This window comes from Corythoichthys intestinalis, chromosome 11 (assembly GCF_030265065.1).
Source record: "Corythoichthys intestinalis isolate RoL2023-P3 chromosome 11, ASM3026506v1, whole genome shotgun sequence".
In the NCBI taxonomy this organism is placed as follows: Eukaryota; Metazoa; Chordata; class Actinopteri; order Syngnathiformes; family Syngnathidae; genus Corythoichthys; species Corythoichthys intestinalis.
In genome coordinates, this window is record NC_080405.1 from 55,667,953 (window position 1) to 55,693,882 (window position 25,930).

Genomic DNA, 25,930 nt, shown 5'->3' on the forward strand with positions numbered 1-25,930 from the left:
TTTGGGTCACTTCCTGTTAATTTTGGGCCACTTCCTGTCGATTTTGGGCCACTTCCTGTTGTTTTGGGGGGCATTTACAGGTCACTTCCTATTAATTTGGGGTCACTTCCTGTTACATGTTACTTCCTTTTAATTTTGGTGCAGTCAGTCATAGATCATTTTCTGATTATTTTGGGTCACTTCCTGTCGATTTTCGGGGCATTTATTGGTCACTTCTTGTTGATTTTTGGTCACTTCCTGTTGATTTTGGGTCATTTACAGGTCACTTCCTATTAATTTGGGGTCACTTTCCTTTTAAGTTTGGGGCATTTACATGTCACTTCCTTTTAATTTTGGTGCAGTCAGTCATAGATCATTTTGGGTCACTTCCTGTTAATTTTGGGCCACTTCCTGTCGATTTTGGGGCATTTATTGGTCACTTCTTGTTGATTTTTGGTCACTTCCTGTTGATTTTAGGTCACTTCCTATTGATATGGGGCCACTTGCTATTGATTTTGGGCCACTTCCTGTTGCTTCTGGGCCACTTCCTGTTGATTTGGGGACATTTACAGGTCACGTCCTGTTAATTTGGGGTCACTTCCTGTTGATTTTGGGGCATTTACAGGTCATTTCTTGTTGATTTGGGGTCACTTCCTGCTGATTTTGGATGACTTCATGTTCATTTTGGGGTATTTAGAAGTCACTTCCTGTTGATTTTGGGGCATTTAGAAGTCACTTCCTGTTCCTTATTTATTGGGGCATTTAAAGATCACTTGTTGATTTTTTTTGGCCAGTTCCTGTTGTTTTTGGGTCACTTCCTTTTGATTTTGGAGCATCCCTAGGTCATATCCTGATCAATTTGGGTCACTTGTTGATTTTTTTGCCACTTCCTGTTGTTTTGGGGCATTTACAGGTCACTTCCTGTTGCTTCTGGGCCACTTCCTGTTGATTTGGGTGCATTTACAGGTCACTTCTTGTATTCGGGCCAATACGGTAAGTGCAAATTGTTACAATGATTTTATCAAGTAAATCCAGCAGTTATTTTTTTTCAGTGCAGGAAGTGACCTGAAAATGCCCTCAAATGAATAGGAAGTCCTCCAGAATCAACAGGAAGTGACCTGAAAATGGTCCAGAATGAGGTAGAGAAGTGACCCATGTGCCAATTTGTTGAGGAATTGAAGACGCATTGAGCAAGGAATGGCACGAAAGCAGTGGAAAATGGGATTCCCAACGCAGTCATAAACAAAGCACATCCTCCTCCTCCTCTTTTTCCTCTTAATGAGGTGTCGAGGAGGAGCTCTTAACTAAGATAAATCGCCAGCCGTAGACGTCCAATGGCTTTCAACTGGAAGAGTAGAGAAGAGAAGAGAAGGCATGCCATCGTCATCTTTTAGACGGACGGCCAAAGACGTCCAATCCATTTCAATATGGAATAAAAAGCAGAAAATATTTATATTATATATATATTTTGTTTAATTCATTTTTTTCCCTCAGTTAAAAAAACTAATATTCTCTTTTTAAAATAAAGAAAATAGGGTAAATATTAAATATAGGTAAATATTGCCTCTTTTTAAAATGTCTTATTATTAAAAAGATAATAAATATGTATAAACAAAATAGATGTTAATTCATTTTTCATCTTATTTTTTTTACAACTAATTTTGGATTTAATAAAAAATGTATACAAATAAATTATTTATATAATATTTATACATACATTTTTAAATTTATTTACATTATTTTCATGAAAGGGAAAAAAAGATTAATTTAAAAAAAAATCCAATATGTATATATATATATATATATATATATATATATATATATATATATATATATATATATATATATATATATATATATATATATATATTTATATATATATATATTTTTTTCATTTTTTTTCTCAGTTAAAAAATAAACTAATATTCTCTTTAAAAAAAAATTGATAAAGAAAATGGGTTAAATATTAGATATAGGTAAATATTGCCTTTTTTAAAATGTCTTTTTTATTATTAAAAAGATAATAAAAATATATAAACAAAATAGATGTTAATTTATTTTTCATCTGTTATTTTTTTTTTACAACTTTCAACAAAAAAGGGGGAAAAACTAATTTTGGATTTAATTAAAACTCTACTAATAAATTATTTATCTTTTATACATACATTTTTAAATTTATTTAAATTTTTTTCATTAAAGGGAAAAAAAAAAGATTTTTAATTTTTAATAAATTTCCAGTTATTTATATATATATATAAATATATATATATATATATATATATACATTTTTTAATTCATTTTTTTCTCAGTTAAAAAAAACAACTAATATTCTCTTTTTAAAATATTTTTTGATAAAGAAAATATGGTAAATATTGAATATAGGTAAATATTGCCTTTTTTTAATGTCTTTTTTTTTATGATTAAAAAGATAAATATATATGAACAAAATAGATGTTATTAATTTATTTTTCATCTTTTATTTTTTTACAACTTTTAATAAACTAAATAGGGGGAAAACTAATTTTGGATTTAATTAAAAATCTATACTAATAAATATTTTTGCATACATTTTTAAATTTATTTAAATGTTTTTCATAAAAAAAAAAAATTTAAAAAAAGATTTGTAATTTTTAATAAATTTCCAGTTTAAAAATAAATGGATGGAAAACAGTAATTTTTTTTTCATTTTTATTTTTTTCTCAATTAAAATCATGAAAGAAATATTCTCTTAAGTGTAATCTAAATGTACTTTTTAAAAAATTCTTTAAAAACAGAAAAAGGTCAGCGTTAAATGATGGTAAATATTTTATTTTTTTTAAAAAATGTCTTTAAAAAAATATTTAAAAAGGTAAAGATTTATTTTCTTTTTCTATATTAATTTATTTTTTATGTTTATCTTTTATTTTTCTACAACTTTTAAATAGACAAAACAGAGGGGAATCAATTGTGGATTTCATTAAAAAAAAACTATTCTAATAAATTATTTTTTAATTATTTATATTATATTTATATAACATTTTTATTTATTTATTCACTTAAATTCATTTCATTAAAGGAAAAAAAAACTACTTATTCAGATTTTTTTAATTAAAATTTTTTTGTTTTATTTATTCTTTTAATTTTTTTCTGAAATAAAACAATGATCAACAAATATTCTGTTTTCATAAGTTTATGACTTTAAACAATAACAAACAAAAAAGATAAATATTTAAAATGGGTAAATATAGTCTTTTTTAATTCTTGATTAAAATCATGAAAAACAAATATCCTCTTGAGTCAAAAAAATTGACAAAAAAGTAAATATTGTATTGGTAAGTATTGTATTTTTTAAAATGTATTTATTTATTTTTTCATTATTAAAAGAGGCAAACATTTTCTTTTTATATATTAATTTATTTTTCCTGTTTATCTTATAAACAAAACGGTGGAGGAAAAAATATTTTCTTATTTAATTAAAAAAATATTTATTTTATTACTTTTTACTTATTTATATACATACATTTTTAATTATTTTTTTTCTCAATTAAAATAATAAATAAATATTTCCTTTTCATAAATTTATGACTTATTAATGTATTTTTTTATATAAACAAAAAAAGTAAATATTAAATATTGGTAAATTTGGCCTTTTTTTTTTTTTAAATGTCTAATTTTTGTTAATTATTAAAAAAGAAAGATTTTTTTTCTTTTGATATATTTATTGTTTTATTTTTCATGTTCATCTTATTTTTAAATAAACAAAACGGTAGGGGAAATAATTTTGGATTTAATTAAAAATCCATACAAATAAATTTTTAAAATATTTTTTAAACTTTTTTATTATTATTCATAAAAAGTTAACATTTTTTATATACTTATTTTCCAAGTTTATATTTTTAAATAATCAAAATAAAAATAAAATAGACAAAATGGGGAAATAAAAAAAAAAAAAAAGCATACAAACCAATAATTCTCCATTTTAGGACTATGGATATTTTCATTTAATTTATTTTTTATTTTATTTTGTTTTCGCAACAAAACATGCAGTCGATGGATGTAGCGGGCCACGCAAAATGATGCGGTGGGCCGGATCGGCCCCGGGGCAGACAGTTTGACACCCCTCGTCCCGTTTAAACCGAGGCGGCGGACGCCCGTGTCGTGAGGTGAAAGTTGACGGCGAACGTGTGCGCATTTGTGGATTGCGGAGGCGGCGGATTGCCTTTGGCGGCGGCGAGGGCAGATGCGCCGTGACAGTCGACGCGGCTGCCAAATTGAAGTCATTCATCAAACGGCGACACGCCACAAAAGCCCTTTCTTCGGAAATTGATGCTAATCGCCGGCGCGGGTCGCGTCGTCGTCGCGGCCGGCCTTCGCCTCTTCCCTGCCATGAATATTTATGCTTTCCTCTTATTCTCACGTGCGGGGTGTGGAAGCGTTTATAGGGTGGTGGTGGGGGGGGGGGGGGGGCGTCGAGGTGGCGACGCGCGTGTACGCAGGTGTCGCTTCCTGTTCGCGAGCGCCTCGGCCAGACCGACCACGGGTTTTCGCATCGCAAAAAAAATATAATGTTCAAGTTATGCACAAAAAAAAAAAAAAAAGCAAAAAAACATTGATTTGCAATGGCAATAACATTTCAAATGTTCAAAAAAAGCTAGTTGTTGTCACATAATTTGCAAATAAATTTAAAAAAAATCCAAATTTTGCCCGAAACACTCAATTCTGCCAAAACTTCAGATTTTTAAAGGCACTCCCACAAACACGTGACTGTTCAATCCTAACATTTTTTTAGTCAGACAAAAAAAAAATCTCCATTTAAAGTCAACAGGAAGTGAACCGGGAATGCGCCAAAATCAACAGGAAGTAACCTGGAAATGCCTTAAAATCAAAAGGAAATTATCCAAAAAGTATGGGAAGAGACCCAAAATGAACAGGAAGTGAACTGAAATGGCCCAAAATCAACAGGATAAGACAGATAAACAGGAAGTGACCCGAAAATGCCCTAATGTCAACAGGAAATGATCCAAACGTACGTAAAATGACCCAAAATCAACAGGAAATGGCCCAGAAATGCCCTAAAATCAACAGGAAATGATGATGATGATGATGAAGTGTACTAGAAGTGACCCAAGATTAACAGGGAGTGACTTGGAAATGTGTAAACGCAACAGAAAATTATACAAAAGTACAGGAAAAGACCCGGAAATGCCGTAAAATCTACATATAATGACTTAAATGTACCGGAAGTGACCAATAATGAACAGGAAGTTACCGAGAAATGCCCTAAAATCAACAAGAAATAACCCAAATGTACAGGAAGTGTCCCAATATCAACAGGAAATGACCCGGAAATGCCATCAAATCTACAGGAAATGATCCAAATGTACCGGAAGTGAGCTGAAAAGCCATAAAATCAATAGGAAGTGACCCAGAAAAGGCCTAAACTCAACAGAAAATCATCCAAACTTAGAGGAAGTGACCCAAAATGAACAGAAAGTGACCTGGAACTCCCTTAAAATCAACAGAAAAGGATCTAAACATACGTAAAGTGACCCAAAATCAACAGGAAATGGCCCAGAAATGCCCTCAAATCAACAGGAAGTGACCCAAAATTAGAAGGGAATGACTTGGAAATGCCGTAAGCTCAACAGAAAATTATCCAAACATACAGGAAATGACACAAAATCAACAGGAAGTGACCCGGAAATGCCGTAAAATCTACATGTAATGATCCAAATGTACCGGAAGTGACCAATAATGAACATGAAGTTACCTAGAAATGCCCTAAAATCAACAAGAAATAACCCAAACGTACAGGAACTGTCCCAAAATCAACAGGAAATGACCCGGAAATGCCGTCGAATCTACAGGAAATGATCCAAATGTACCGGAAGTGAGCTGAAAAGCCCCAAAATCAACAGGAAGTGACCCAGAAAAGGTCTAAACTCAGAAAATCATCCAAACTTACAAGAAGTGACCCAAAATGAACAGGAAGTGACCTGGAACTCCCTTAAAATCAACAGAAAATGATCCAAATGTACAGCAAGTGACCCAGAAATGCCCCAAAATCAACAGGAAGTGACCCAGAAATGGCCGAAACCCAACAGAAATTATCCAAACGAACAAGAAGTGACCCAAATTTAACAGTACGTGACCCAGAAATACTGTAAAATCAATAGAAAATTATTCAAACTTACAGGAAGTGACCCAAAAATGCCCCAAAATACACAGGAAGTGACCCAGAAATGCCCTAAACCCAACAGAAAATGATCCAAACAAAAAGGAAGTGACCCAAAATTAACAGGACATGACATGGAAATGTCCCAAAATGAACAAGAAGTGACCCAAAATTAACAGGAAGTGATCTAGAAATGCCATAAATCTCACAGAAAATGATTTAAATACACAGGAAGTGTCCTAAAATCAACAGGAAAAGACCCGGAAATGCTGTAAAATCCATAGAAAATTATCAAAACATACAGGAAGTGCTCTAAAATCCACAGGAGGTGACCCAGAAATGCCGTAAAATCTACAGAATATTATCCAAATGTCCCCGAAGTGACCTGGAAATGCCTTAAAATCAACAGGAAATGACCATAACGTACAGGAAGTGTCCCAAAATCAATAGGAAATGACCCAAAAATGACCAAAACTCAAAAGAAAATGATCCAAACTTACAGGAAGTGACCCGTAAATGCCGTAAAATCTACAGGAAATGATCTAAACATACAGGAAGTTACCCAAAATGAACAGGAAGTGACCCAAAATTAACATGAAGTGACCTGGAAATGCCGTAAAATCTACAGGAAATGATATAAACGTACAGGAAGTGCCCTAAAATCAACAGGAAGTGACCCAAAATTAACAGGAAGTGACCTGGAAATGCCTTAAAATCAACAGGAAATGACCCAAACGTACAGGAAGTGCCCCAAAATCAATAGGAAATGACCCAAAAATGACCAAAACTCAAAAGAAATTGATCCAAACTTACAGGAAGTGACCCGTAAATGCCGTAAAATCTACAGGAAATGATCTAAACATACAGGAAGTTACCCAAAATGAAAAGGAAGTGACCCAAACTTAACAGGAAGTGACCTGGAAATGCCGTAAAATTTACAGGAAATGATATAAACGTACAGGAAGTGCCCTAAAATCAACAGGAAGTGACCCAAAATTAACAGGAAGTGACCTGGAAATGCCGTACAATCAATAGAAAATTATTCAAACGTATAGGAAGTGCCCTAAAATTGACAAGAAATGACCCAAGCATATGTGAAGTTTCCAAAAATCAACAGGAAGTGACCCTTAAATGCGGTAAAATCTACAGGAAATGTTCCAAACGTTCAGGAAGTGCCCCAAAATCAACAGGAAGTGACCTAGAAATGCCAAAAAATCAATAAGAAATTATCCAAATGTCCCAGAAGTGACCTGGAAATGCCCTAAACGCAACAGAAAATTGTCCAAACGTACAGGAAGTGACCCCAAATTAACAGGAAGTGACCTGGAAATGCCGTGAAATCAATAGAAAATGATTCACATGTATAGGAAGTGACCCAAAATTAACAGGAAGTGACCCAGAAATGCCGTAAAATCCACAGAAAATGATCTAAACGTACAGGAAGTGCCCTAAAATCCACAAGAAATGTCCCAAACATATGTGAAGTACCCCAAAATCAAAAGGAAGTGACCCGTAAATGCTGTAAAATCTACAGGAAATGATCCAAACGTACATGAAGTGCCCTTAAATAAACAGGAAGTGACCCGTAAATGCCGTAAAATCTACAGGAACTGATCCAAATGTCCAGGAAGTGACCTGGTAATGCCCCAAAATCGACATGAAGTGACCCATTAACAGGAAGTGACCCAGAAATGCCCTAAACGCGACATAAAATGAACCAAACGTACAGGAAGTGACCCAAAATTAACAGGAAGTGACCAAGAAATGCCATAGAAATCCACAAAAAATGGTCCAAACGTACAGGAAGTGCCCTAAAGTCAACAGGAAATGATCCAAACATACGCAAAGTGCCCCAAAATCAACAGGAAGTGACCCGTAAATGCTGTAAAATCTACAGGAAATGATCCAAATGTACAGGAAGTACCCTTAAATCAACAGGAAGTGACCGGTAAATGACGTTAAATCTACAGGAAATAATCCAAATGTCCAGGAAGTGACCTGGAAATGCCCCAAAATTGACATGAAGTAACCCATAAACAGGAAGTGACCCAGAAATGCCGTAAAATCCACAAAAAATGATCCAAATGTACAGGAAGTGCCCCAAAATCAACAGGAAGAAACCCGTAAATGCTGTAAAATCTACAGGAAATGATCCAAACGTACAGGAAGTGCCCTTAAATCAACAGGATGTGAACCGGAAATGATGTAAAATCTACAGGAAATGATCCAAACGTCCAGGAAGTGACCTGGAAATGCCCCAAAATCGACATGAAGTGACCCATAAACAGGAAGTGACCCAGAAATGCCCTAAACGCAACAGACAATGAACCAAACGTACAGGAAGTGACCCAAAATTAACAGGAAGTGACCCAGAAATGCCGTAATATCCACAAAAAATGATCTAAACGTACAGGAAGTGACCTGTAAATGCTGTAAAATCACCAGGAAATTATCCAAACGTACAGTAAGTGCCCTAAAATCAACAGGAAATGATCCAAACATACGTGAAGTGCCCCAAAATCAACAGGAAGTGACCCGTAAATCCTGTAAAATCTACAGGAAATGATTCAAACATACATGAAGTGCCCAAAAATCAACAGGGAATGACCCAAACAAACATGAAGTGCCCCAAAATCAACAGGAAGTGATCCGTAAATGCTGTAAAATCTACAGGAAATGTTCCAAATGTCCAGGAAGTGACCTGGCATTGCCCCAAAATTGAGATGAAGTGACCCATAAGCAGGGAGTGACCCAGAAATGCCCTAAACGCAAAAGAAAATGAACCAAACGTACAGGAAGTGCCCTAAAATAAACAGGAAGTACCCGGTAATGCCCTTAAATTAATAGGAAATGATTCAAACGCAACAGAAAATGAACCAAACATACAGGAAGTGCCCTAAAATAAAGAGGAAGTGACCCGTAAATGCCGTAAAATCTACAGGAAATGATCCAAGCATACGTGAAGTGCCCCAAAATCAACAGGAAGTGACCCGTAAAAGCTGTAAAATCTACAGGATATGATCCAAACGTACAGGAAGTGCCTTTAAATCAACAGGAAGTGACACGTAAATGCCTTAAAATCTACAGGAAATGATCCAAATGTCCAAGAAGTGACCTGGAAATGCCCCAAAATCTACAGGAAATGATCCAAACATACGTGAAGTGCCCTTAAATCAACAGCAAGTGACACGTAAATGCCGTAAAATCTACAGGAAATTATCCAAATGTCCAGGTGTGACCTGGAAATGCCCCAAAATCAACATGAAGTGACCCATAAACAGGAAGTGACCCATAAATGCCCTAAACGCAACAGAAAATGAACCAAACGTACAGAAAGTGACCCAAAATTAACAGGAAGTACCCGGTAATGCCCTTAAATTAATAGGAAATGATTCAAGATGTACCCGAAGTGATCAAAAATCAACAGGAATTGATCTATAATGTAGGGGAAGTGGCCCAAATTGAACAGGAAGTGACCTGTAAATGCCCCAAAATGAACAGGAAGTGACTTACGAACAAGGCGTGACTATGAAATGCCCTAAAGTCAACAGAAAATATTACAAAACTGACCTAAAATCACAGGAAGTGACCCAGGAAGTACAATAAAATGAATAAGGAAGTGAACCAAAATCGAACTCATTGGCTGCCTTTATCATTGATAGACGTCTAATTCAGTGTCTTTCGCTGCCATTGACGTCTCGTGCCGTCAAAGGCTACCAAATGAGTTAAATAATCTACGATATGTATAATTTGTAGAACATCACTGACCTTTGGTAACCTCTCGGGGTCGCCGGGGTGGCGCGGGATGACCTTCTGTAACCTCTGGAAGCCGTAGTCGATGGTGGGCTCGTTCAAAGCTGCAGCACAAACACACGCGGGTTTAGCGCGCCGACCGATTAAGCCGAGGCTCGGCGAAATGACTCCCCGCTAATTCGCCGGCGGGCGGCGAAATGGCGGGAAAACTGAGTCGAGGCCCGCCGCTCGGAGTCCATTAATCATATAACGCTGTCAAATTTGACTTTGGGGACAATTTGTCAGCGGGTCTTTGTCGGCGTTAGCGCTTGTAGCCGCTAACCGTGATTGACACTTGGGCGCATTTGCATGAGCGCGGGCGGCGGGCCTTCATGAATAGCGAGCGAGCGGGCGGCTATTAGCATTAGAACAATATTTGTTTGGCTTCGGCCGCCGACGCTAAATCTAATTTGTCGCAGGCGGAGACGAGAGGCTCGGAGGCGGAGGAAGGGCGAAATGGGGAGCGCCGGCGGAAAAAAAAAACGGGGGGACGCCGAAGCTGACAATGCCGCCTTGGATGTGAATACCCCCGCTCGTCGATGGCGGCGGCATCCCGCCGGGACTTTTTGTGGTCGCCGGGCGGAAAACAATCAGCCCCCCTTCCCAAAATACATTTCCTCTCCGCTCACCCCGGGAGCCGTCAAGGTGACCCCATCTCCATCCCGATCCAAAATGCCACCTCAACTCATTTGACGGCCATGGACGTCCGATTCATTTGCGCTGAGAGCGGTCGACGACTGAAATAAAAAATTGTTGCTCCGATACAGCGCTAAAATGTCGGTATCGGGGAGTAGTGAGAAATAACATCTCGATGCTGCGCAGTATCCTTTTCAGGGAATGCTTTACAACTGCTGGGCGCCCCACCCAAGATGGCCGCGAGCTAGGCATGTCACTAAAATGTCGTTATCGGGAAGTAGCGAGAAATAATGCGCCGATGTAGAGCGATATCGATGTTTCGGGAGCTAGTTTCCAACCGCTGGGCGACCCACCCAAGATGCCTGCCAGTTACGCACGTCGCTAAAATGCAGTTATCGGGGAGTAGTGAGAAATAACGTGCCGAAGCAGCGCAATAAGGTTTTGGGAGATAGTTTCCAACTGCTGGGCACCCCACCCAAGATGGCCGCCAGCTAGGCACGCTATTAAATGTCGTTATCGGGAAGTAGCAAAAAAAAAAAAAAAAAAAAAGTGATGATTTTGCGCAATATCGATGTTTCGGGCGCTAGTTTCCAACCGCTGGGCGACCCACACAAGATGGCTGCCAGTTATGCATGCCACTAAAATGTCGTTATCGGGAAGTAGCAGGAAATGATGCGCAGATGTAGAGCAATATCGATGTTTCGGGAGCTAGTTTCCAACTGCTGGACGCCTCACCCAAGATGGCTGCCAGCTTGGTACGTCCCTGAAATGTCATTATCGGGGAGTAATGCGAAAACGTGCCAATACAATGCAATATTTAAGTATCGGGAGATAGTTTCAAACCACTGGGTGCCCCACCCAAGATGGCTGCCAGCTAGGCACGCTATTAAATGTCGTTATCGGGAAGTAGCAAAAAAAAAAAAAAAAAAAAAAAAAAAAAAAAAAAAAAAGTGACGATTTTGCGCAATATCGATGTTTCGGGCGCTAGTTTCCAACCGCTGGGCGACCCACACAAGATGGCTGCCAGTTATGCATGCCACTAAAATGTCGTTATCGGGAAGTAGCGGGAAATGATGCGCAGATGTAGAGCAATATCGATGTTTCGGGAGCTAGTTTCCAACTGCTGGACACCTCACCCAAGATGGCTGCCAGCTTGGTACGTCCCTGAAATGTCATTATCGGGGAGTAATGCGAAAACGTGCCGATACAATGCAATATCTATGTATCGGGAGATATTTTCAAATCACTGGGTGCCCCACCCAAGATGGCTGCCAGCTAGGCACGCCACTCTAAGGATGTTATCTGGAAGCAGTGAGAAATAATGTACCAATGCTGCGCAAAATCTTTGTTTCGGGTGATAGTTTCCAACTGCTGGGAGCCCTAACCAAGATGGCCGTGAGCTAGGCATGCCACTAAAATGTCGTTATCGGGAAGTAGCAAGAAATAATGCGCCGCTGTAGAGAATATCGATTCGGGAGCTAGTTTCCAACTGCTGGGCAACCCACCCAAGATGGCTGCTAGTTACGCACACCGCTAAAATGTAGTTATCGGGGAGTAGTGAGAAATAATGTGCCGTAGCAGCGCAATAAAGTTTTGGGAGATAGTTTCCAACTCCTGGGCGTCCCACCCAAGATGGCCGCCAGCTAGGCACACCATTAAATGTTGTTATCGGGAAGTAGGGAAAAAAAATGTGCCGATTTTGCACAATATCGATGTTTCTGGCGCTAGTTTCCAACCGCTGGGCGACCCACCCAAGATGGCTGCCAGCTATGTACGTCCCTGAAATGTCATTATCGGGGAGTAATGAGAAAACGTGGCATCCAACGCAATATCTAAATATCGGGAGATTGTTTACAGCCACTGGGTGCCCCACCCAAGATGGCCACCAGCTACGCATGCCGCCAAAATTTTGCTATCGGGGAGTAGTGAGAAATAACGTGCAGATGCTGCGTAAAGTCTACTGAATGTTTCGGGAGATAGTTTCAAACCACTGGGTGCCCCACCCAAGATGGCTGCCAGTTATGCACGCCGCTAAAATTTTGTTATCGGGGAGTAGTGATAAATAATGTACAAATTTCGCGCAACATCTGTTTCGAGAGATGGTCTCCAACTCCTTGGCTCCCCACACAAGATGGCCACCAGCTACACGCTTCAACATATAAAAAGGAGCACTTGTCGCCTTTCCCAAGCTTGTAGACGAGGAGATGTTCAATCCATTTAAAGTTGGATGGAGAGGCTACAACTAGCTTAAACTACTTAGCTATTTAAACTAGCTAACTTAAAAATGTTAGTTAACTTATTTCTTGAAATGTGTTTATCGTTAGTAGATGTCCAATCCATTTGAAGTGGGAGGCTAAAACTAGTTAGCCAGTTTAGCTTATTTCTCAACTGAATTTTATCAATGTGAAAGCATTTGCTATTTACTAATTGTATGCAACTGACGGTGTAAGACTAAGCTAGTTTAATGTCAAATGTGGATGTTGCCCCAACTAACGTGGACGCCCGGAGGCCATATTTGTAGGGGCGATGAAGTCTTTTCATGCTTCTGTCATGAATTGAACAGTTTTTCACTAATAGATGTCCAATCCGTTTGAAGTGGGAGGGTTGGCAGCGAATGAACATTCATTCAGTGAAACTGCTTTCTGCATTTCCTCTCTCGTCTACTCCGCCAACTTCCATTTCGACATCTGATCGTCCGCGGCCTCGCGGCCCGGCGCCAAAGCAAGTAATTGGCATGGTGGCAGGATTTAGCATCAGCGTCCTTTTGCGGGCTTCCCAGAGGCGAACATCTCGTCCACTTCGTTAACTTGTCCTCCGTTTTCTCCTGCCTGTAAAGCGGCTTGATGGCGGCGCGGGAGGCGCGCTCACGTTCCCCGCCGGCCCGCCAATTTGCCGTCTTGCCCGGCGGCGTGATGGGATGATGATGAAGTAGGCGGGCTCGCCTCTCGAGTGGCGTCGGATTCCTGAGGTGTCTTGGTCATTCGCCCCTCCCGGTCAGACGTTCCATCCATTTCGAATAGCGGCGAATGAACAAATGTGAATCAGCATCCAATCTAGATCACATTACTCGGGCAACTTCCTGTTGATTTTGGGGTCATTTGCGGGTCACTTCCTATCGATTTTGCATCACTTCCTGTTGATGCTGAGGCGTTTCAGGGTCACTTCCTGTTGATTCTTGGGAATTTTGGGTCACTTCCTGTAGATATCGTGTCACTTTCTGTTGATTCAGGGGCATTTTGCATCACTTCCTGTTGATTCCAGGGCATTATGGATCACTTCCTGTTCATATTAGGTCACTTCCTGTTGACTCTGGGGCATTTTGCTTCACTTCCTGTTGATTTTGAGGCATTTCGGGGTCCCTTCCTGTAGATATCAGGTCACTTCCTGTTGATTCGGGGGCACTTTTCAGGTCACTTATTGTTGATTTTGCGGGTCATATCCAATCAATTTTGCTTCACTTCCTGTTGATTTTGAGGAATTTCAGGTCACTTCCTGTTCATATTAGGTCACTTCCTGTTGATTCTGGGGCATTTGCAGGTCATATCCTATCAATTTTGCATTACTTCCTGTTGCTTTTGAGGTATTTCATGGTCACTTCCTGTTGATTCTAGGGCATTTTGGGTCACTTCCTGTTGATTTAAGGGTCATATATAATCGATTTCGCTTCACTTCCTGTTGATTTTGAGGCATTTCGGGGTCACTTCCTGTAGATATCGGGTGACTTCCTGTTGATTCGGGGGCAATTTCAGGTCACCTCCTGTTCATATTAGGTCACTTCCTGTTGATTCTGGGGCATTTGCAGGTCATATCCTATCAATTTTGCATCACTTCCTGTTGATTTTTTAGGTATTTCAGGGTCACTTCCTGTTGATTCTTCGGCAATTCCGGGTCACTTATCGTTGATTTTGACGAATTATAGGTCACTTCCTGCTGATTCTGGGGCATTGTGGGTCACTTCCTATTGATTTGGGGGTCATTTGCAGGTCACTTCCTATCGATTTTGCATCACTTCCTGTTGATTTGGAAGCATTTCAGGGTTGCTTACTGAAGATATTGGGTCACTTCCTGTTGATTATGGGGCAACTGAGGGTCACTTATTGTTGACTTTGAGGAAATTCGTGTCACTTCCTGTTCATATTAGGTCACTTCCTGTTGATTGTCGGGTCACGTATAGGTCACTTCCTGCTGATTCTGGGGCATTGTGGGTCACTTCCTATTGATTTGGGGGTCATTTGCAGGTCACTTCCTATCGATTTTGCATCACTTCCAGTGAATTTGGAGGCATTTTGTGGTCACTTCCTGTCACTATCTGGTCACTTCCTGTTGATTCTGGAGCAATTAAGGGTCACTTATTGTTGATTTTGAGGAATTTCAGGTCACTTCCTATCCATATTGGGTCACTTTCTGTTGATTCAGGGGGATTTTGGGTTATTTCCTATTGATTTGTTGGGTCATCTGCAGGTCATATCGATTTTGCATCACTTCCTACTGATTTTGGGGCATTTCAGGGTGACTTCCTCTTGATTTTGAGGTCACTTTCTGTTCATGTTAGGTCACTTCCTGTTAATTTTGAGGAATTTCAGGTCACTTCATGTCCATATTGGGTCACTTCCTGATCATTCTGAGGCATTTTGGGCCACTTCCTCTTGATTTTGGGGTCATCTGCAGGTTATATCTAATCAATTTTGCATCACTTCCTGTTGATTTTGAGGCATTTCAGGGTCACTTCCTGTTGATTGTAGGGCATTTTGGGTCAGTTCCTGTTCATATTAAGTCACTTCCTGTTGATTCTGCGGCAATTTGGGTCACTTCCTGTTGATTGAAGGGTCATTCGCAGGTTACTTCCTATCGATTTTGCATCACATCCTGTTGATTTTGAAAAATTTCAGGTCACTTCCTGTAAATATCAGGTAACTTCCTGTTGATTCTGGGGTAAATTAGGGTCACTTTTTGAGAATTTGGAGGAATTTCAGGTCAATTGTTGTTCATATTTGGTCCCTTCCTGTTTATTTTAGGGCATTTTGGGTTACTTCCTGTTGATTTTGGGGTCATTTGCAGGTCAATTCCAATCGATTTTGCATCACGTCCTGTTGATTTTGAGGAATTTCAGGTCACTTCCTGTAAATAACGGGTAACTTCCTGTTGATTATGGGGCAAATTAGGGTCACTTATTGTGGATTTGGAGGAATTTTAGGTCAATTTTTGTTCATATTTGGTCACTTTCTGTTTATTTTAGGGCATTTTGGGTTACTTCCTGTTGATTTTGGGGTCATTTGCAGGTCACTTCCTCTTGATTATGCATCACTTCCAATTGATTCCTAGGCATTTCTATGTCAATTCCTGTTGGTTTTGGTGCCCTTTTGGCTCACTTATTGCTGATTTTGAGGTCACTTCCTGTTCATACTGGGTAACTTCCTGTTGATTTTGGGTCATTGCCAAGTAATTTCCACTGGGTTTTGGTTACCAACAGTTGATTTTGGGGCGTTATTGAGTCACTTCCTGTTGACATCAGGTCACTGACTGTCGATTTTGGGTCATTGCCAGGTAATTTCCTATGGATTTTGTTCACTTCGTTTTTTTGGGTGCACTGGATTTCAGGGCCACTTCCTGTTAATTCAGGGGCACCCTGGGGTCACTTCCTGTTGGTTTGGCGGCATTTTCGGGTCACATATTGTTAATTTTGAGGAATTTCAGGTCACTTCCTGTTGATTTTGAGTCATTTCTAGGTAACTTCCTTTGGATTTTGGTTACTTCCAGTTTTTTGGGGTCATTTGCAGGTCATATCCTATCACTTATCGTTGATTTTGAGGCATTTCAAGGTCACTTCCTGTTGATTCTTGGGCAACTCCGGGTCACTTAACGCTGATTTTGAAGAATTTCAGGTCACTTCCTGTGCATATTGGGGTGCATTTCAAGGCCACTTCCTTTTTATTTGGGGACACTTCCTGTTGATTTTGGGGAATTTGCGGGTCACTGTTTTGATTTTGGCTAAATTTCTGTCAATTTCCATTTAAATTGAGTGTTATTTCCTCATTGGATTTGAAGCCGTACACCGGGAAACGTACCATTTAACACCGTACCTGCGCCCACGATAATTAGCTCCCGTTCTCCGCACGTTGTTCGGCGGCCTAAAACACCCTCTCGGAAGGCGCTAATTAGCCCACGTTAGCTCCCGAGGCCCGCGTCGCGACGGGTCCCCGCTGAGGGGAGGTCCCGATGGGCTGTCAGTCAAAAGCGGGCTTCAAAGGAAGCCACACGAGAGGAAGACCCCGCTTTCCTTTCATCGCAAGCGTGTCCCCGCGCCGCGTCGGCGCTAGCGATGAGAAAACGGACGGCCTAAACGGCGGCGCTATCAAAGGCCCGCGTGCTGACATTTACTTATCGTGCTCGACGGCTGACACGTAACCTTTGCGCTACGTTCAAGGACATTCAGATATTGATGAGATTGTTCGCAAAAGTCAAAGGGCCAAAACGTGGACAAAAAAACGGTTCGTAACTACCCAGTTGAAAATGTGAGTTTCGCTCACCCGTGTAGACGAAGCGACCCGGCGCTCCTTTGCAGAACTGTTTGGACTTGTAGGACAGCGTGACCTCCACCACGCCGGGAATGTGGCGAGGAGGCGTTTGGACGCGGATGGCGTGAGGCGTGATCAGCTGCGGGAGGAGCAAAGGGACAGCGCACGTTAGCAACAAGCAACGGCCTTGAACGGACGGACAACATGCCGGAACCGACCCATCATTCCGGTCCATTCCGGAAGGCACATTTGAATTCTTTCTTACAGTATTACAGACAAGAATAACTGGATGTTTTGTGACCATAACTAAGGACAAAATTGACATTTTGCTCTTCTGGGACATAAATTCCTGTTGGTCACTTCCTGTTGCTTTTGGGCCACTTTTTATTAATTAACATGTCACTTCATGTTGATTTGGGGGCATTTACAGGTCACTTCCTGTTATTTTTGGACATTTAAATCCCTTCTTGATTTTGGGTCACTTCTTGTTAATTACATGTCACTTCCTGTTGATTTTTGGGCACTTACAAGTCACTTCCTGTTGTTTTGGGAAATTTATGTCACTTCCTGTTGATTTTGAGGCATTTCAGGGTCGCTTCCTGCTGATTCTGGGGCATTTTGGGTCGCTTCCTGTTGTTTTTGGGCCATTTACACGTCACTTCCTGTTATTTTTGGACATTTACATTACTTCCTCTTGATTTTGGGACACTTATTGTTAATTATATGTCACTTCCTGTTGATTTTTGGGCATTTACAAGTCATTTCCTGTTGTTTTGGGAAATTTATGTTACTTCCTGTTGATTTTGAGGCATTTCAGGGTCACTTCCTGCTTATTCTGGGGCATTTTGGGTCGTTTCCTGTTGTTTTTGGACCACTTTTTATTGATTACTAGTCACTTCCTCTTGATTTAGGGGCATTTATAGGTCACTTTCTGTTGATTTGGGGGGCATTTACAGGTCACTTCCTGTTAGTTTTGAAAATTTACAACACTTCCTGTTGGTTCTGGGGCTTTTTGGGTCACTTCCTGTTGTTTTTGGGCCATTTACAAGTCCCTTCCTGTTAATTTTTGGGGCATTTACAGCTCACTTCCTTTTATTCTGGAACACTTCATGTTGATGTTGGGTCACTTCTTGTTAAATACTTCCTGTTGATTTGGAGGCATTTACAGATAGCTTCCTGTAGATTTTGGGTCACTTGCTGTTGATTATATGTCACTTCCTGTTGATTTGGGGGCACTGAAAGGTCACTTGCTGTTGATTACATGCCACTTACTGTTAATTTTGGGTCACTTACTGTTGATTCTGGGGTGTTTACAGGTCACATTCTGTTATTTTTGGGGGGTATTTACAGGTCACATCCTGTTGATTTTGGGTCACTTCCTGTTTTAGGCACATTTGCAGGTCACTTCCTGTTGATTTTGGATCACTCTGTTGATTTTGGGCCACTTGCTGTTGATTTTGGGGCATTTACAGGTCACTTCCCGTTCATTTTGGGCCATTCCCGGATCACTTGCTGACCAGTGATTTTGGGGTCACTTCCTGTTGATTTTGGGCCATTTCTGGGTCACTTCCTGTTGATTTCAGTGCCATTGGAAATGTATGGGAAAGAAAAACTGGGATGGCTTTAATTTGTGATTTTCGTTTTTTGCTTTGCATGCAAATGATACAAATAGAAGATAAATTGCAGGACAAGTAGTGTTTTTAAACTGTTTTTAGCATATGATCAAATAAAAACCTAAATAGCTGACCTCACTCCAGACCAGCATGGTGCCGAAGACCACTTGCAGGCCGTCGAAGAAGTTGTCCCCGATGAGGATGACTGTGGCGCCCCCGGTGGTCCAACCTTCGCTGGGGCTGATGGCTTTGATGCACGGCGTGGCTGCTTTGGGTTCGGGTCGGGACACACAAACACACACACACACACACCAATTTCAATTCAATTGATTTGCATAGCAGTGGTGTTCCGATCTAACACTCGTTTCGATACTTTTGACAATCCCCTCGTAGTTTGAGTGTTTTTTTAAGCCGATGTTGAACTCGTTTGCCGCCAGACGGGCCGACAAAAGGCAGGTCTCATAAAAGACACCGGCAGATGTTGAGTCTTTTTTTTTTTTTTTTTAAAAGCGGATGAAAGGACGCGCCGGGGACCGCCGCGAACGGTGTCAAGGTGGTCTCCGGAAGAATCGCGAGCTGACAGATCGGTGTCAAGGAGCCTCGCTTTGTCGGAGGCGCTGCTTTCATCCACGTCCCGTCCGCTTGAAAGAAGCCGGTCGGGGAGGACGGACGGCGCTTTGATGAGCGAGCGAACGAGGGTCTTTCGCTTCCGTCGGGAGATGAAGGAGGACGTCGAATGTCTCGGGATCGGAGAGCGTTGGAGTGCTTGTTCAACTTTTATTTCGTGTTGCTCAGAGTTTAGCGTAGCCTGAAATCTTAGCTCAAAATGTGGCAAAGCTATCATGACATAACTCATTGGCATTTATTGACGGCGCTAGACGTCCAAGCCGTTTGAAGCGGGAGGATTGGCAACGAATGAACGAACGTTCACTCACTGCCGCCCTCCCACGTCAATTAGACTTGACATCTTCGAGTGATAAACTCATTATAATTCACGGCAGAAGCCTGGAAAGACCTTTCATCGCCCCTTCCAACATGGCCGCCCTGAGGCCATGTTAGTAGAGGCAATGTTCCCCTCAAAGTCAAAGGATTAACATATAAATTCAGTCATAACTAGACTCAATTTCAACAGGATGTGACCCAGAATTCCCCCAAATCAATCGGAGGTAACCTGTAAATGTCCCAATATTAACAGGAAGTGGCCTCTACCAACATGGACTCAAGGCGGCCTTGTTGGTAGAGGCGATGCTCCTCAATGTCAATGCATTGACATGTAAATTCAGTCATAACTAGACCCAATTTATAAGGGAAGTGACCCAGAATCGCCCAAAATCAACAGAAGGTAACCTGTAATGTCCCAGTATTAAAATGATGTGGCCTCTACCAACATGGACTCAAGGCAGCCATGTTGGTAGAGGCGATGTTCCCATCAACGTCAATGCATTGACATATAAATTCAGTCATAACAAGGCCCAATTTCAACAGGAAATGACCCAGAATTCCCCAAAATCAACAGAAGGTAACCTGTAAATGTCCCAGTACTAACAGGAAGTGGCCTCTACCAACATGGACTCAAGGCGGCCATGTTGGTAGAGGCAACGCTCCCTCAGAGAGAAAGCATTAATACAAAAACTCAGTCATGACTAGACTCAATTTCAACAGGAAGTGACCCAGAATTCTCCAAAATCAATAGGAAGTGACCTGTAAATGTCCCAGTAGTAACAGGAAGTGGCCTCTACCAACATGGAATCAAGGTGGCCATGTTGGTAGAGGCAAAGCTCCTGTCAACGTCAATGCATTGACATATAAATTCAGTCTAACAAGGCCCAATTTCAACAGGAAATGACCCAGAACTGCCCAAAATCAACTGTAAGTGACCTGTAAATGTCCGAGTATTAACAGGAATTGGCCTCTACCAACATGAGATCAAGGCGGCCATGTTGGTAGAGGCGACATTCCCATCAACGTCAATGCATTGACATATAAATCTAGTCATAACAAGGCCCAATTTCAACAGGAAATGACCCAGAATTGCACAAAATCAACAGGAAGTGACCTGTAAATGTCCCAGTAGTGACAGGAAGTGGCCTCTTCCAACATGGACTCTTGGCAGCCATGTTGGTAGAGGTGACACTCCCATCAACGTCAATGCAATGACATATAAATTCAGTCACAACAAGGCCCAATTTCAACAGGAAATGACCCAGAATTGCACAAAATCAACAGGAAGTGACCTGTAAATGTCCCAGTAGTGACAGGAAGTGGCCTCTTCCATCATGGACTCTTGGCAGCCATGTTGGTAGAGGTGACACTCCCATCAACATCAATGCAATGACATAAATTCAGTCATAATTAGACCCAATTTCAACAGGGAGTGGTCTGTAAATGTCCCAGTATTAACAAGAAGTTGCCTCTACCAACATGGCCGCCCTGAGGCCAAGTTGGTACCGCATACGTTCCCATCATAGTCAAGACACTGACACTGACAGAATTGCCCAGAACCAACAGGAAGTGACTCATACCCTTCTTTACCTGCCATTGATGGCGCTAGTGACGAACTCGTTTCAGTTGATGCCAGAACAATGAAAAGACCTTTCAACCAACTAAAATGGCGTCAGGGCGGCCATGTTGGTAGGGGCGACCTTCCCATCAATGTCAATGCATTGACATACAAGTTCAGTCACAACTAGACCCAAATTCAACATGAAATGCCCCAGAATTGCACAAAATCAACAGGAAGTGACCTGTAAATGTCCCAGTAGAAACAGGAAGTGGCCTCTACCAACATGGACTCATTGCAGCCATGTTGGTAGAGGTGACACTCCCATCAACGTCAATGCAATGACATAAAAATTCAGTCATAAGTAGACCCAATTTCAACAGGAAGTGACCCAGAATTGCCCAAAACCAACAGGAAGTGACCTGTAAATGTCCCAGTATTCACAGGAAGTGACCCTTAACTTGTTTTTCCTGACATTGATGGCGCTAGTGATATACTCATTTCAATTGACGGCAGAAGCATGAAAAGACCAGTCATCGCTCCTACCAACATAGCCTCAGGGCGGCCATGTTGGTAGGGGCAAACTTCCTGTTAATGTCAATGCATTGGCACTCAAATTATAACTACTTTACATCCTGATTGTTTGAAATATTAGAAAGCATCTGCTATTTACTCAGGGTAGGTCGCCCCTACCAACATGGCCTCAGGGCGGCCATGTTGCTAGGGGCGACTTTCCCATTAAAGTCAATGTACTGACATGAAAAATGAAGTCCTAACTAGCTTACTAAAACTTGGACGCGCTCTTACCTTCAGAGGGGTCAAGGCGGCGAGCGCGGCGCCCGTGTTTGGAGTTGTTGTGGACAAACATATTGTCAGACACGGACAGCACGTGGCCGTCCACGTTCACCGTGGTGGACACCACCACCTGTCCACAAAAAACAGTCGGTCGATAGTCAGCGGACGCAGCGGACAAGGATAAGGTGTTTGGCGGGACTGACCTGGAAGCGCCTCATGTCTCTAGGATTTCCGGCATTCTTCAAACAGTTCTGGTTGCACTTGAGGAAGAACTTGAGGAAGAACCTGACACACACACAAATGATAGTTCAGCTTAGTTTTTATAAAAGCGTATGGTTGAGATAGCTTGTTTTTGGCCGTGTACAAACAGCATTAGCCTATACGTCTTGTCTACGACTGGCGTTTGAGTGAGAGTCACTTCCTGTTGATATTGGACCACTTCCTGTTGATTTGGGGATTTCTGGGCCACTTCATGTTGATTCGTGGGCATTTCTGGGTCACTTCCTGTTAATATCTGGTCACTTCCTGTTGATTTAGGGGCATTTCAGGGTCACTTCCTGCTATTGTTCACTTCCTTTGGATTTGGGGGCATTTCCGGGTCACTTCCTGTTAATACTGGGTCACTTTCTGTTGATTTGGTTGCATTTCAGGGCCTCTTAATGTTATTGTTCACTTCCTGTTGATTTGGAGGCATTTTGTGGTCACTTCCTGTTAATAATGGGTCACTTCCTGCTTTGGGGCATCTCAGGGTCACTTCCTGTTAATATAGAGTAACTTCCTGTTGATATCGGGTCACCTCCTGTTGATTTGGGGGCATTTTGGGGTCACTTTCTGTTAATATTGGGTCACTTTCTGTTGACTTAGGGGCATTTCAAGGTCACTTCCTTCTATTGTTCACTTCCTGTTGATTGGGGGCATTTCGGGGTCACTTTCTGTTGATATTGGGTCACTTCCTGTTGATTTGGGGGAATTTCTAGATCAGTTCCTGTTGATTTGGGGGCATTTTTGGGTCACTTCCTGTTAATACTGGGTCACTTTCTGTTGATTTAGTTGCATTTCAGGGCCTCTTAATGTTATTGTTCACTTCCTGTTGATTTGGAGGCATTTTGGGGTCACTTCCTGTTGATATTGGGTCACTTTCTGTTGATTTGGGGGAATTTCTAGATAGTTCCTGTTGATTTGGGGACGTTTTGGGGTCACTTCCTGTTAATACTGGGTCACTTTCTGTTGATTTAGTTGCATTTCAGGGCCTCTTAATGTTATTGTTCACTTCCTGTTGATTTGGAGGCATTTTGGGGTCACTTCCTGTTGATATTGGGTCACTTCCTGTTGATTTGGGGGAATTTCTAGATCAGTTCCTGTTGATTTGGGGGCATTTTGGGGTCACTTCCTGTTAATACTTGGTCACTTTCTGTTGATTTAGTTGCATTTCAGGGCCTCTTAATGTTATTGTTCACTTCCTGTTGATTTGGAGGCATTTTGGGGTCACTTCCTGTTAATAATGGGTCACTTCCTGCTTTGGGGCATCTCAGGGTCACTTCCTGTTAATATAGAGTAACTTCCTGTTGATATTGGGTCACTTTCTGTTGATTTGGGAGGTTTTCAGGGTGACTGCCCAGTATTGTAGGGTTACTTCCTGTTGATTTGGGGGCATTTCAGGGTCACTTCTTGTCATTACCGAGTCCCTTCCTGTTGATTTGTGGGCATTTCGGGCTCACTTCCTGTTAATTTGCGGGCATTTTCGGGTGACTACCTGTTAATATCAGGTCACTTCCTATTGATTTAGGAGTGTTTCGGGGTCACTTCCTGATTTGGGGCATTCCAGGGTCAGTTCCTATAGATTTTGGTTCACGTCCTGTTGATTTTTAGGGTATTTCATTGTCACTTCCTGTTTATATTGGGGACCATTTCCTATTGATTTTAGAGCATTTCCAGGTCACTTCCTGTTCACTGTTTACTTCCTGTTGATTTTGAGTCACTTCCTGTTGATTTTAGGTCACTTCTTGCTAGTTTTAAGGCACTAACGAGTCACTTTCTAATGACTTTGGGGTATTCCAGGGTCACCTATTGCACATTTATGATCATTTCCTGTTGATCTTGAGTCACTTCCTGTTGATTTTGGGTCATTTGTGGTATGTTTCATGGCACTCTGGCTCATTTTGGACCATTTCTTATTGATTTTAGGGCATTTCCGGAGCACTTCCTGTTCTTTTTGCATATTTTGGATAATATGCTGTTGATTTTACGGCATTACTGGGTCACTTCCTGTTCATTGGTCATCTCGTGTTGATTTTGGGTCACCTCCTGCTAGTTTTAAGGCACTCAAGTGTCATTTTGAGTCACTTTCTGTTGATTTTGGGTGATTTCTGGTACATTTTGTAGCACTCTGGGATAATATTGGACCATTTGTTATTGATTTGAGGGCACTTCCGGTTCACTTCCTGTTCATAGGTCACTTCCTATTGATTTTGAGTCACTTCCTGTTGATTTTGGGTCACTTCTTGCTAGTTTCAGAGCACTCTGGGCTCATTTTGGATCCAATTTGATTGATTTTGGGACATTTTTGGGTACCTTCCTGTTGATGTACAGGCACTTCCTGTTGATTTTGGGTAACTTCTTGCTAATTTTAAGGCACTTACAGGTCACTTTCTGATTTTGTGATGATTTTGGGGTATTCAGGGTCACTTCATGTTTATATTGGGGTCACTTCCTGTTGATTTGGGGGCATTTCAGGGTCTACTTCCTGTCAATACCGGGTCACGTCCTGTTGATATGGGGGAATTTCAGGTTTTTCGTTGATAATGGGTCACTTCCTGTTGATGGCAGGTCACTTCCCGTCAATGGCATGGTGATTTGGTCCATTGGAGATGAATGGGAAATTTTGTCTATTGGAAATAACTGTGTTAGATGAGAATTGGTGTAAAAACAATGATGATAGGGCAAACGGTTTTGGCTAGGATGAAATGCCATTGGGAAAAAAATGGCCCATGCTACATCACTAGCACGATGTTGAAATGAGTTTCATTTTAGCAACTGACATGATCTGTTCTCCTCCAACATTCATTTCAATTCTAGAAAGGGGGAGAAGTTATTTTTCGCCAGCGTTGACACACAATAATCCGTCCCAAAACGGTGATGTCACCCCCACCCCGCCCATGGGAATTATGGGAAACAATGAGCTTGGATTCGGATTACGACACGCGCTTGCGTTAGTGGAAGCGGCAGCAGAGCAAAATCAATAGTCATAAAAAAAAAAAAAAAAAAAAAAAAAAAATTTTTTTAAGTGTAAAAAGCTGTTGGCAGTTTTTCAATGTGTGTGTGCCCGTCATCTGCGCTACAGTCGCGAAAACGATTGGTCGCACTTAACGTAACCTAGCCGAGGAGTGGTTAAAGCGATAAAAACAAAAAAAATTTGATATTCGCGCCTCGCGAGTCAAAACATTGACAGCCATCATCTGAATTGAAAATAATTGAAAATGTCTTTCCATTGTTAATGGCAGGCAATACGTTCATTTTGGATCACTTCCTGTCGATTTTTGGGTCACTTCTGGTACATTTTAGGCTCGTTTTGGACCATTTCCTGTTGACTTAAAGCATTTCTGGGTCACTTCCTGTTGAGTTTGGGTCACTTCCTGTTGAGTTTGGGTCACTTCCTATTGATTTTTGATAATTTCTGGAACGTCTCTGTACTCATTTTGGATCATTTCCTGTTGACTCAATGCATTTCCGGGTCACTTCCTGTTAATTTTGAACCACTTCCTGTTGATTTTGAACCACTTCCTGTTGATTTTGAGTCACTTCCTGTTGATTTCAGGTCATTTCTGGAACGTTTCGGGGTACTCTGAGCTCATTTTGGATCAGTTCCTGTTGACTCAATGCATTTCCGGGTCACTTCCTGTTGATTTTTGGGTCACTTCTGGTACATTTTAGAATAGTTTTTGACCAT

At 41.0% G+C, this 25,930-nt stretch overlaps 1 protein-coding gene across 2 annotated transcripts in view; it reads right to left on the reverse strand.

The window, feature by feature from the left end:
• Nucleotides 1-25,930, reverse strand: part of LOC130924478 (transcription factor COE3-like) — a 97,383-nt gene that overhangs the window by 11,848 nt on the left and 59,605 nt on the right. For both annotated transcript variants that reach the window (XM_057851088.1, XM_057851087.1), the window contains exons 7-11: nucleotides 22,188-22,269; nucleotides 21,997-22,114; nucleotides 18,824-18,957; nucleotides 17,089-17,215; nucleotides 9,902-9,990 (exon numbers count right to left, since the gene is read on the reverse strand). In XM_057851088.1, coding sequence (XP_057707071.1) covers nucleotides 9,902-9,990; nucleotides 17,089-17,215; nucleotides 18,824-18,957; nucleotides 21,997-22,114; nucleotides 22,188-22,269 — 550 coding nt within the window. The remainder of the gene's footprint in view (nucleotides 1-9,901; nucleotides 9,991-17,088; nucleotides 17,216-18,823; nucleotides 18,958-21,996; nucleotides 22,115-22,187; nucleotides 22,270-25,930) is intronic.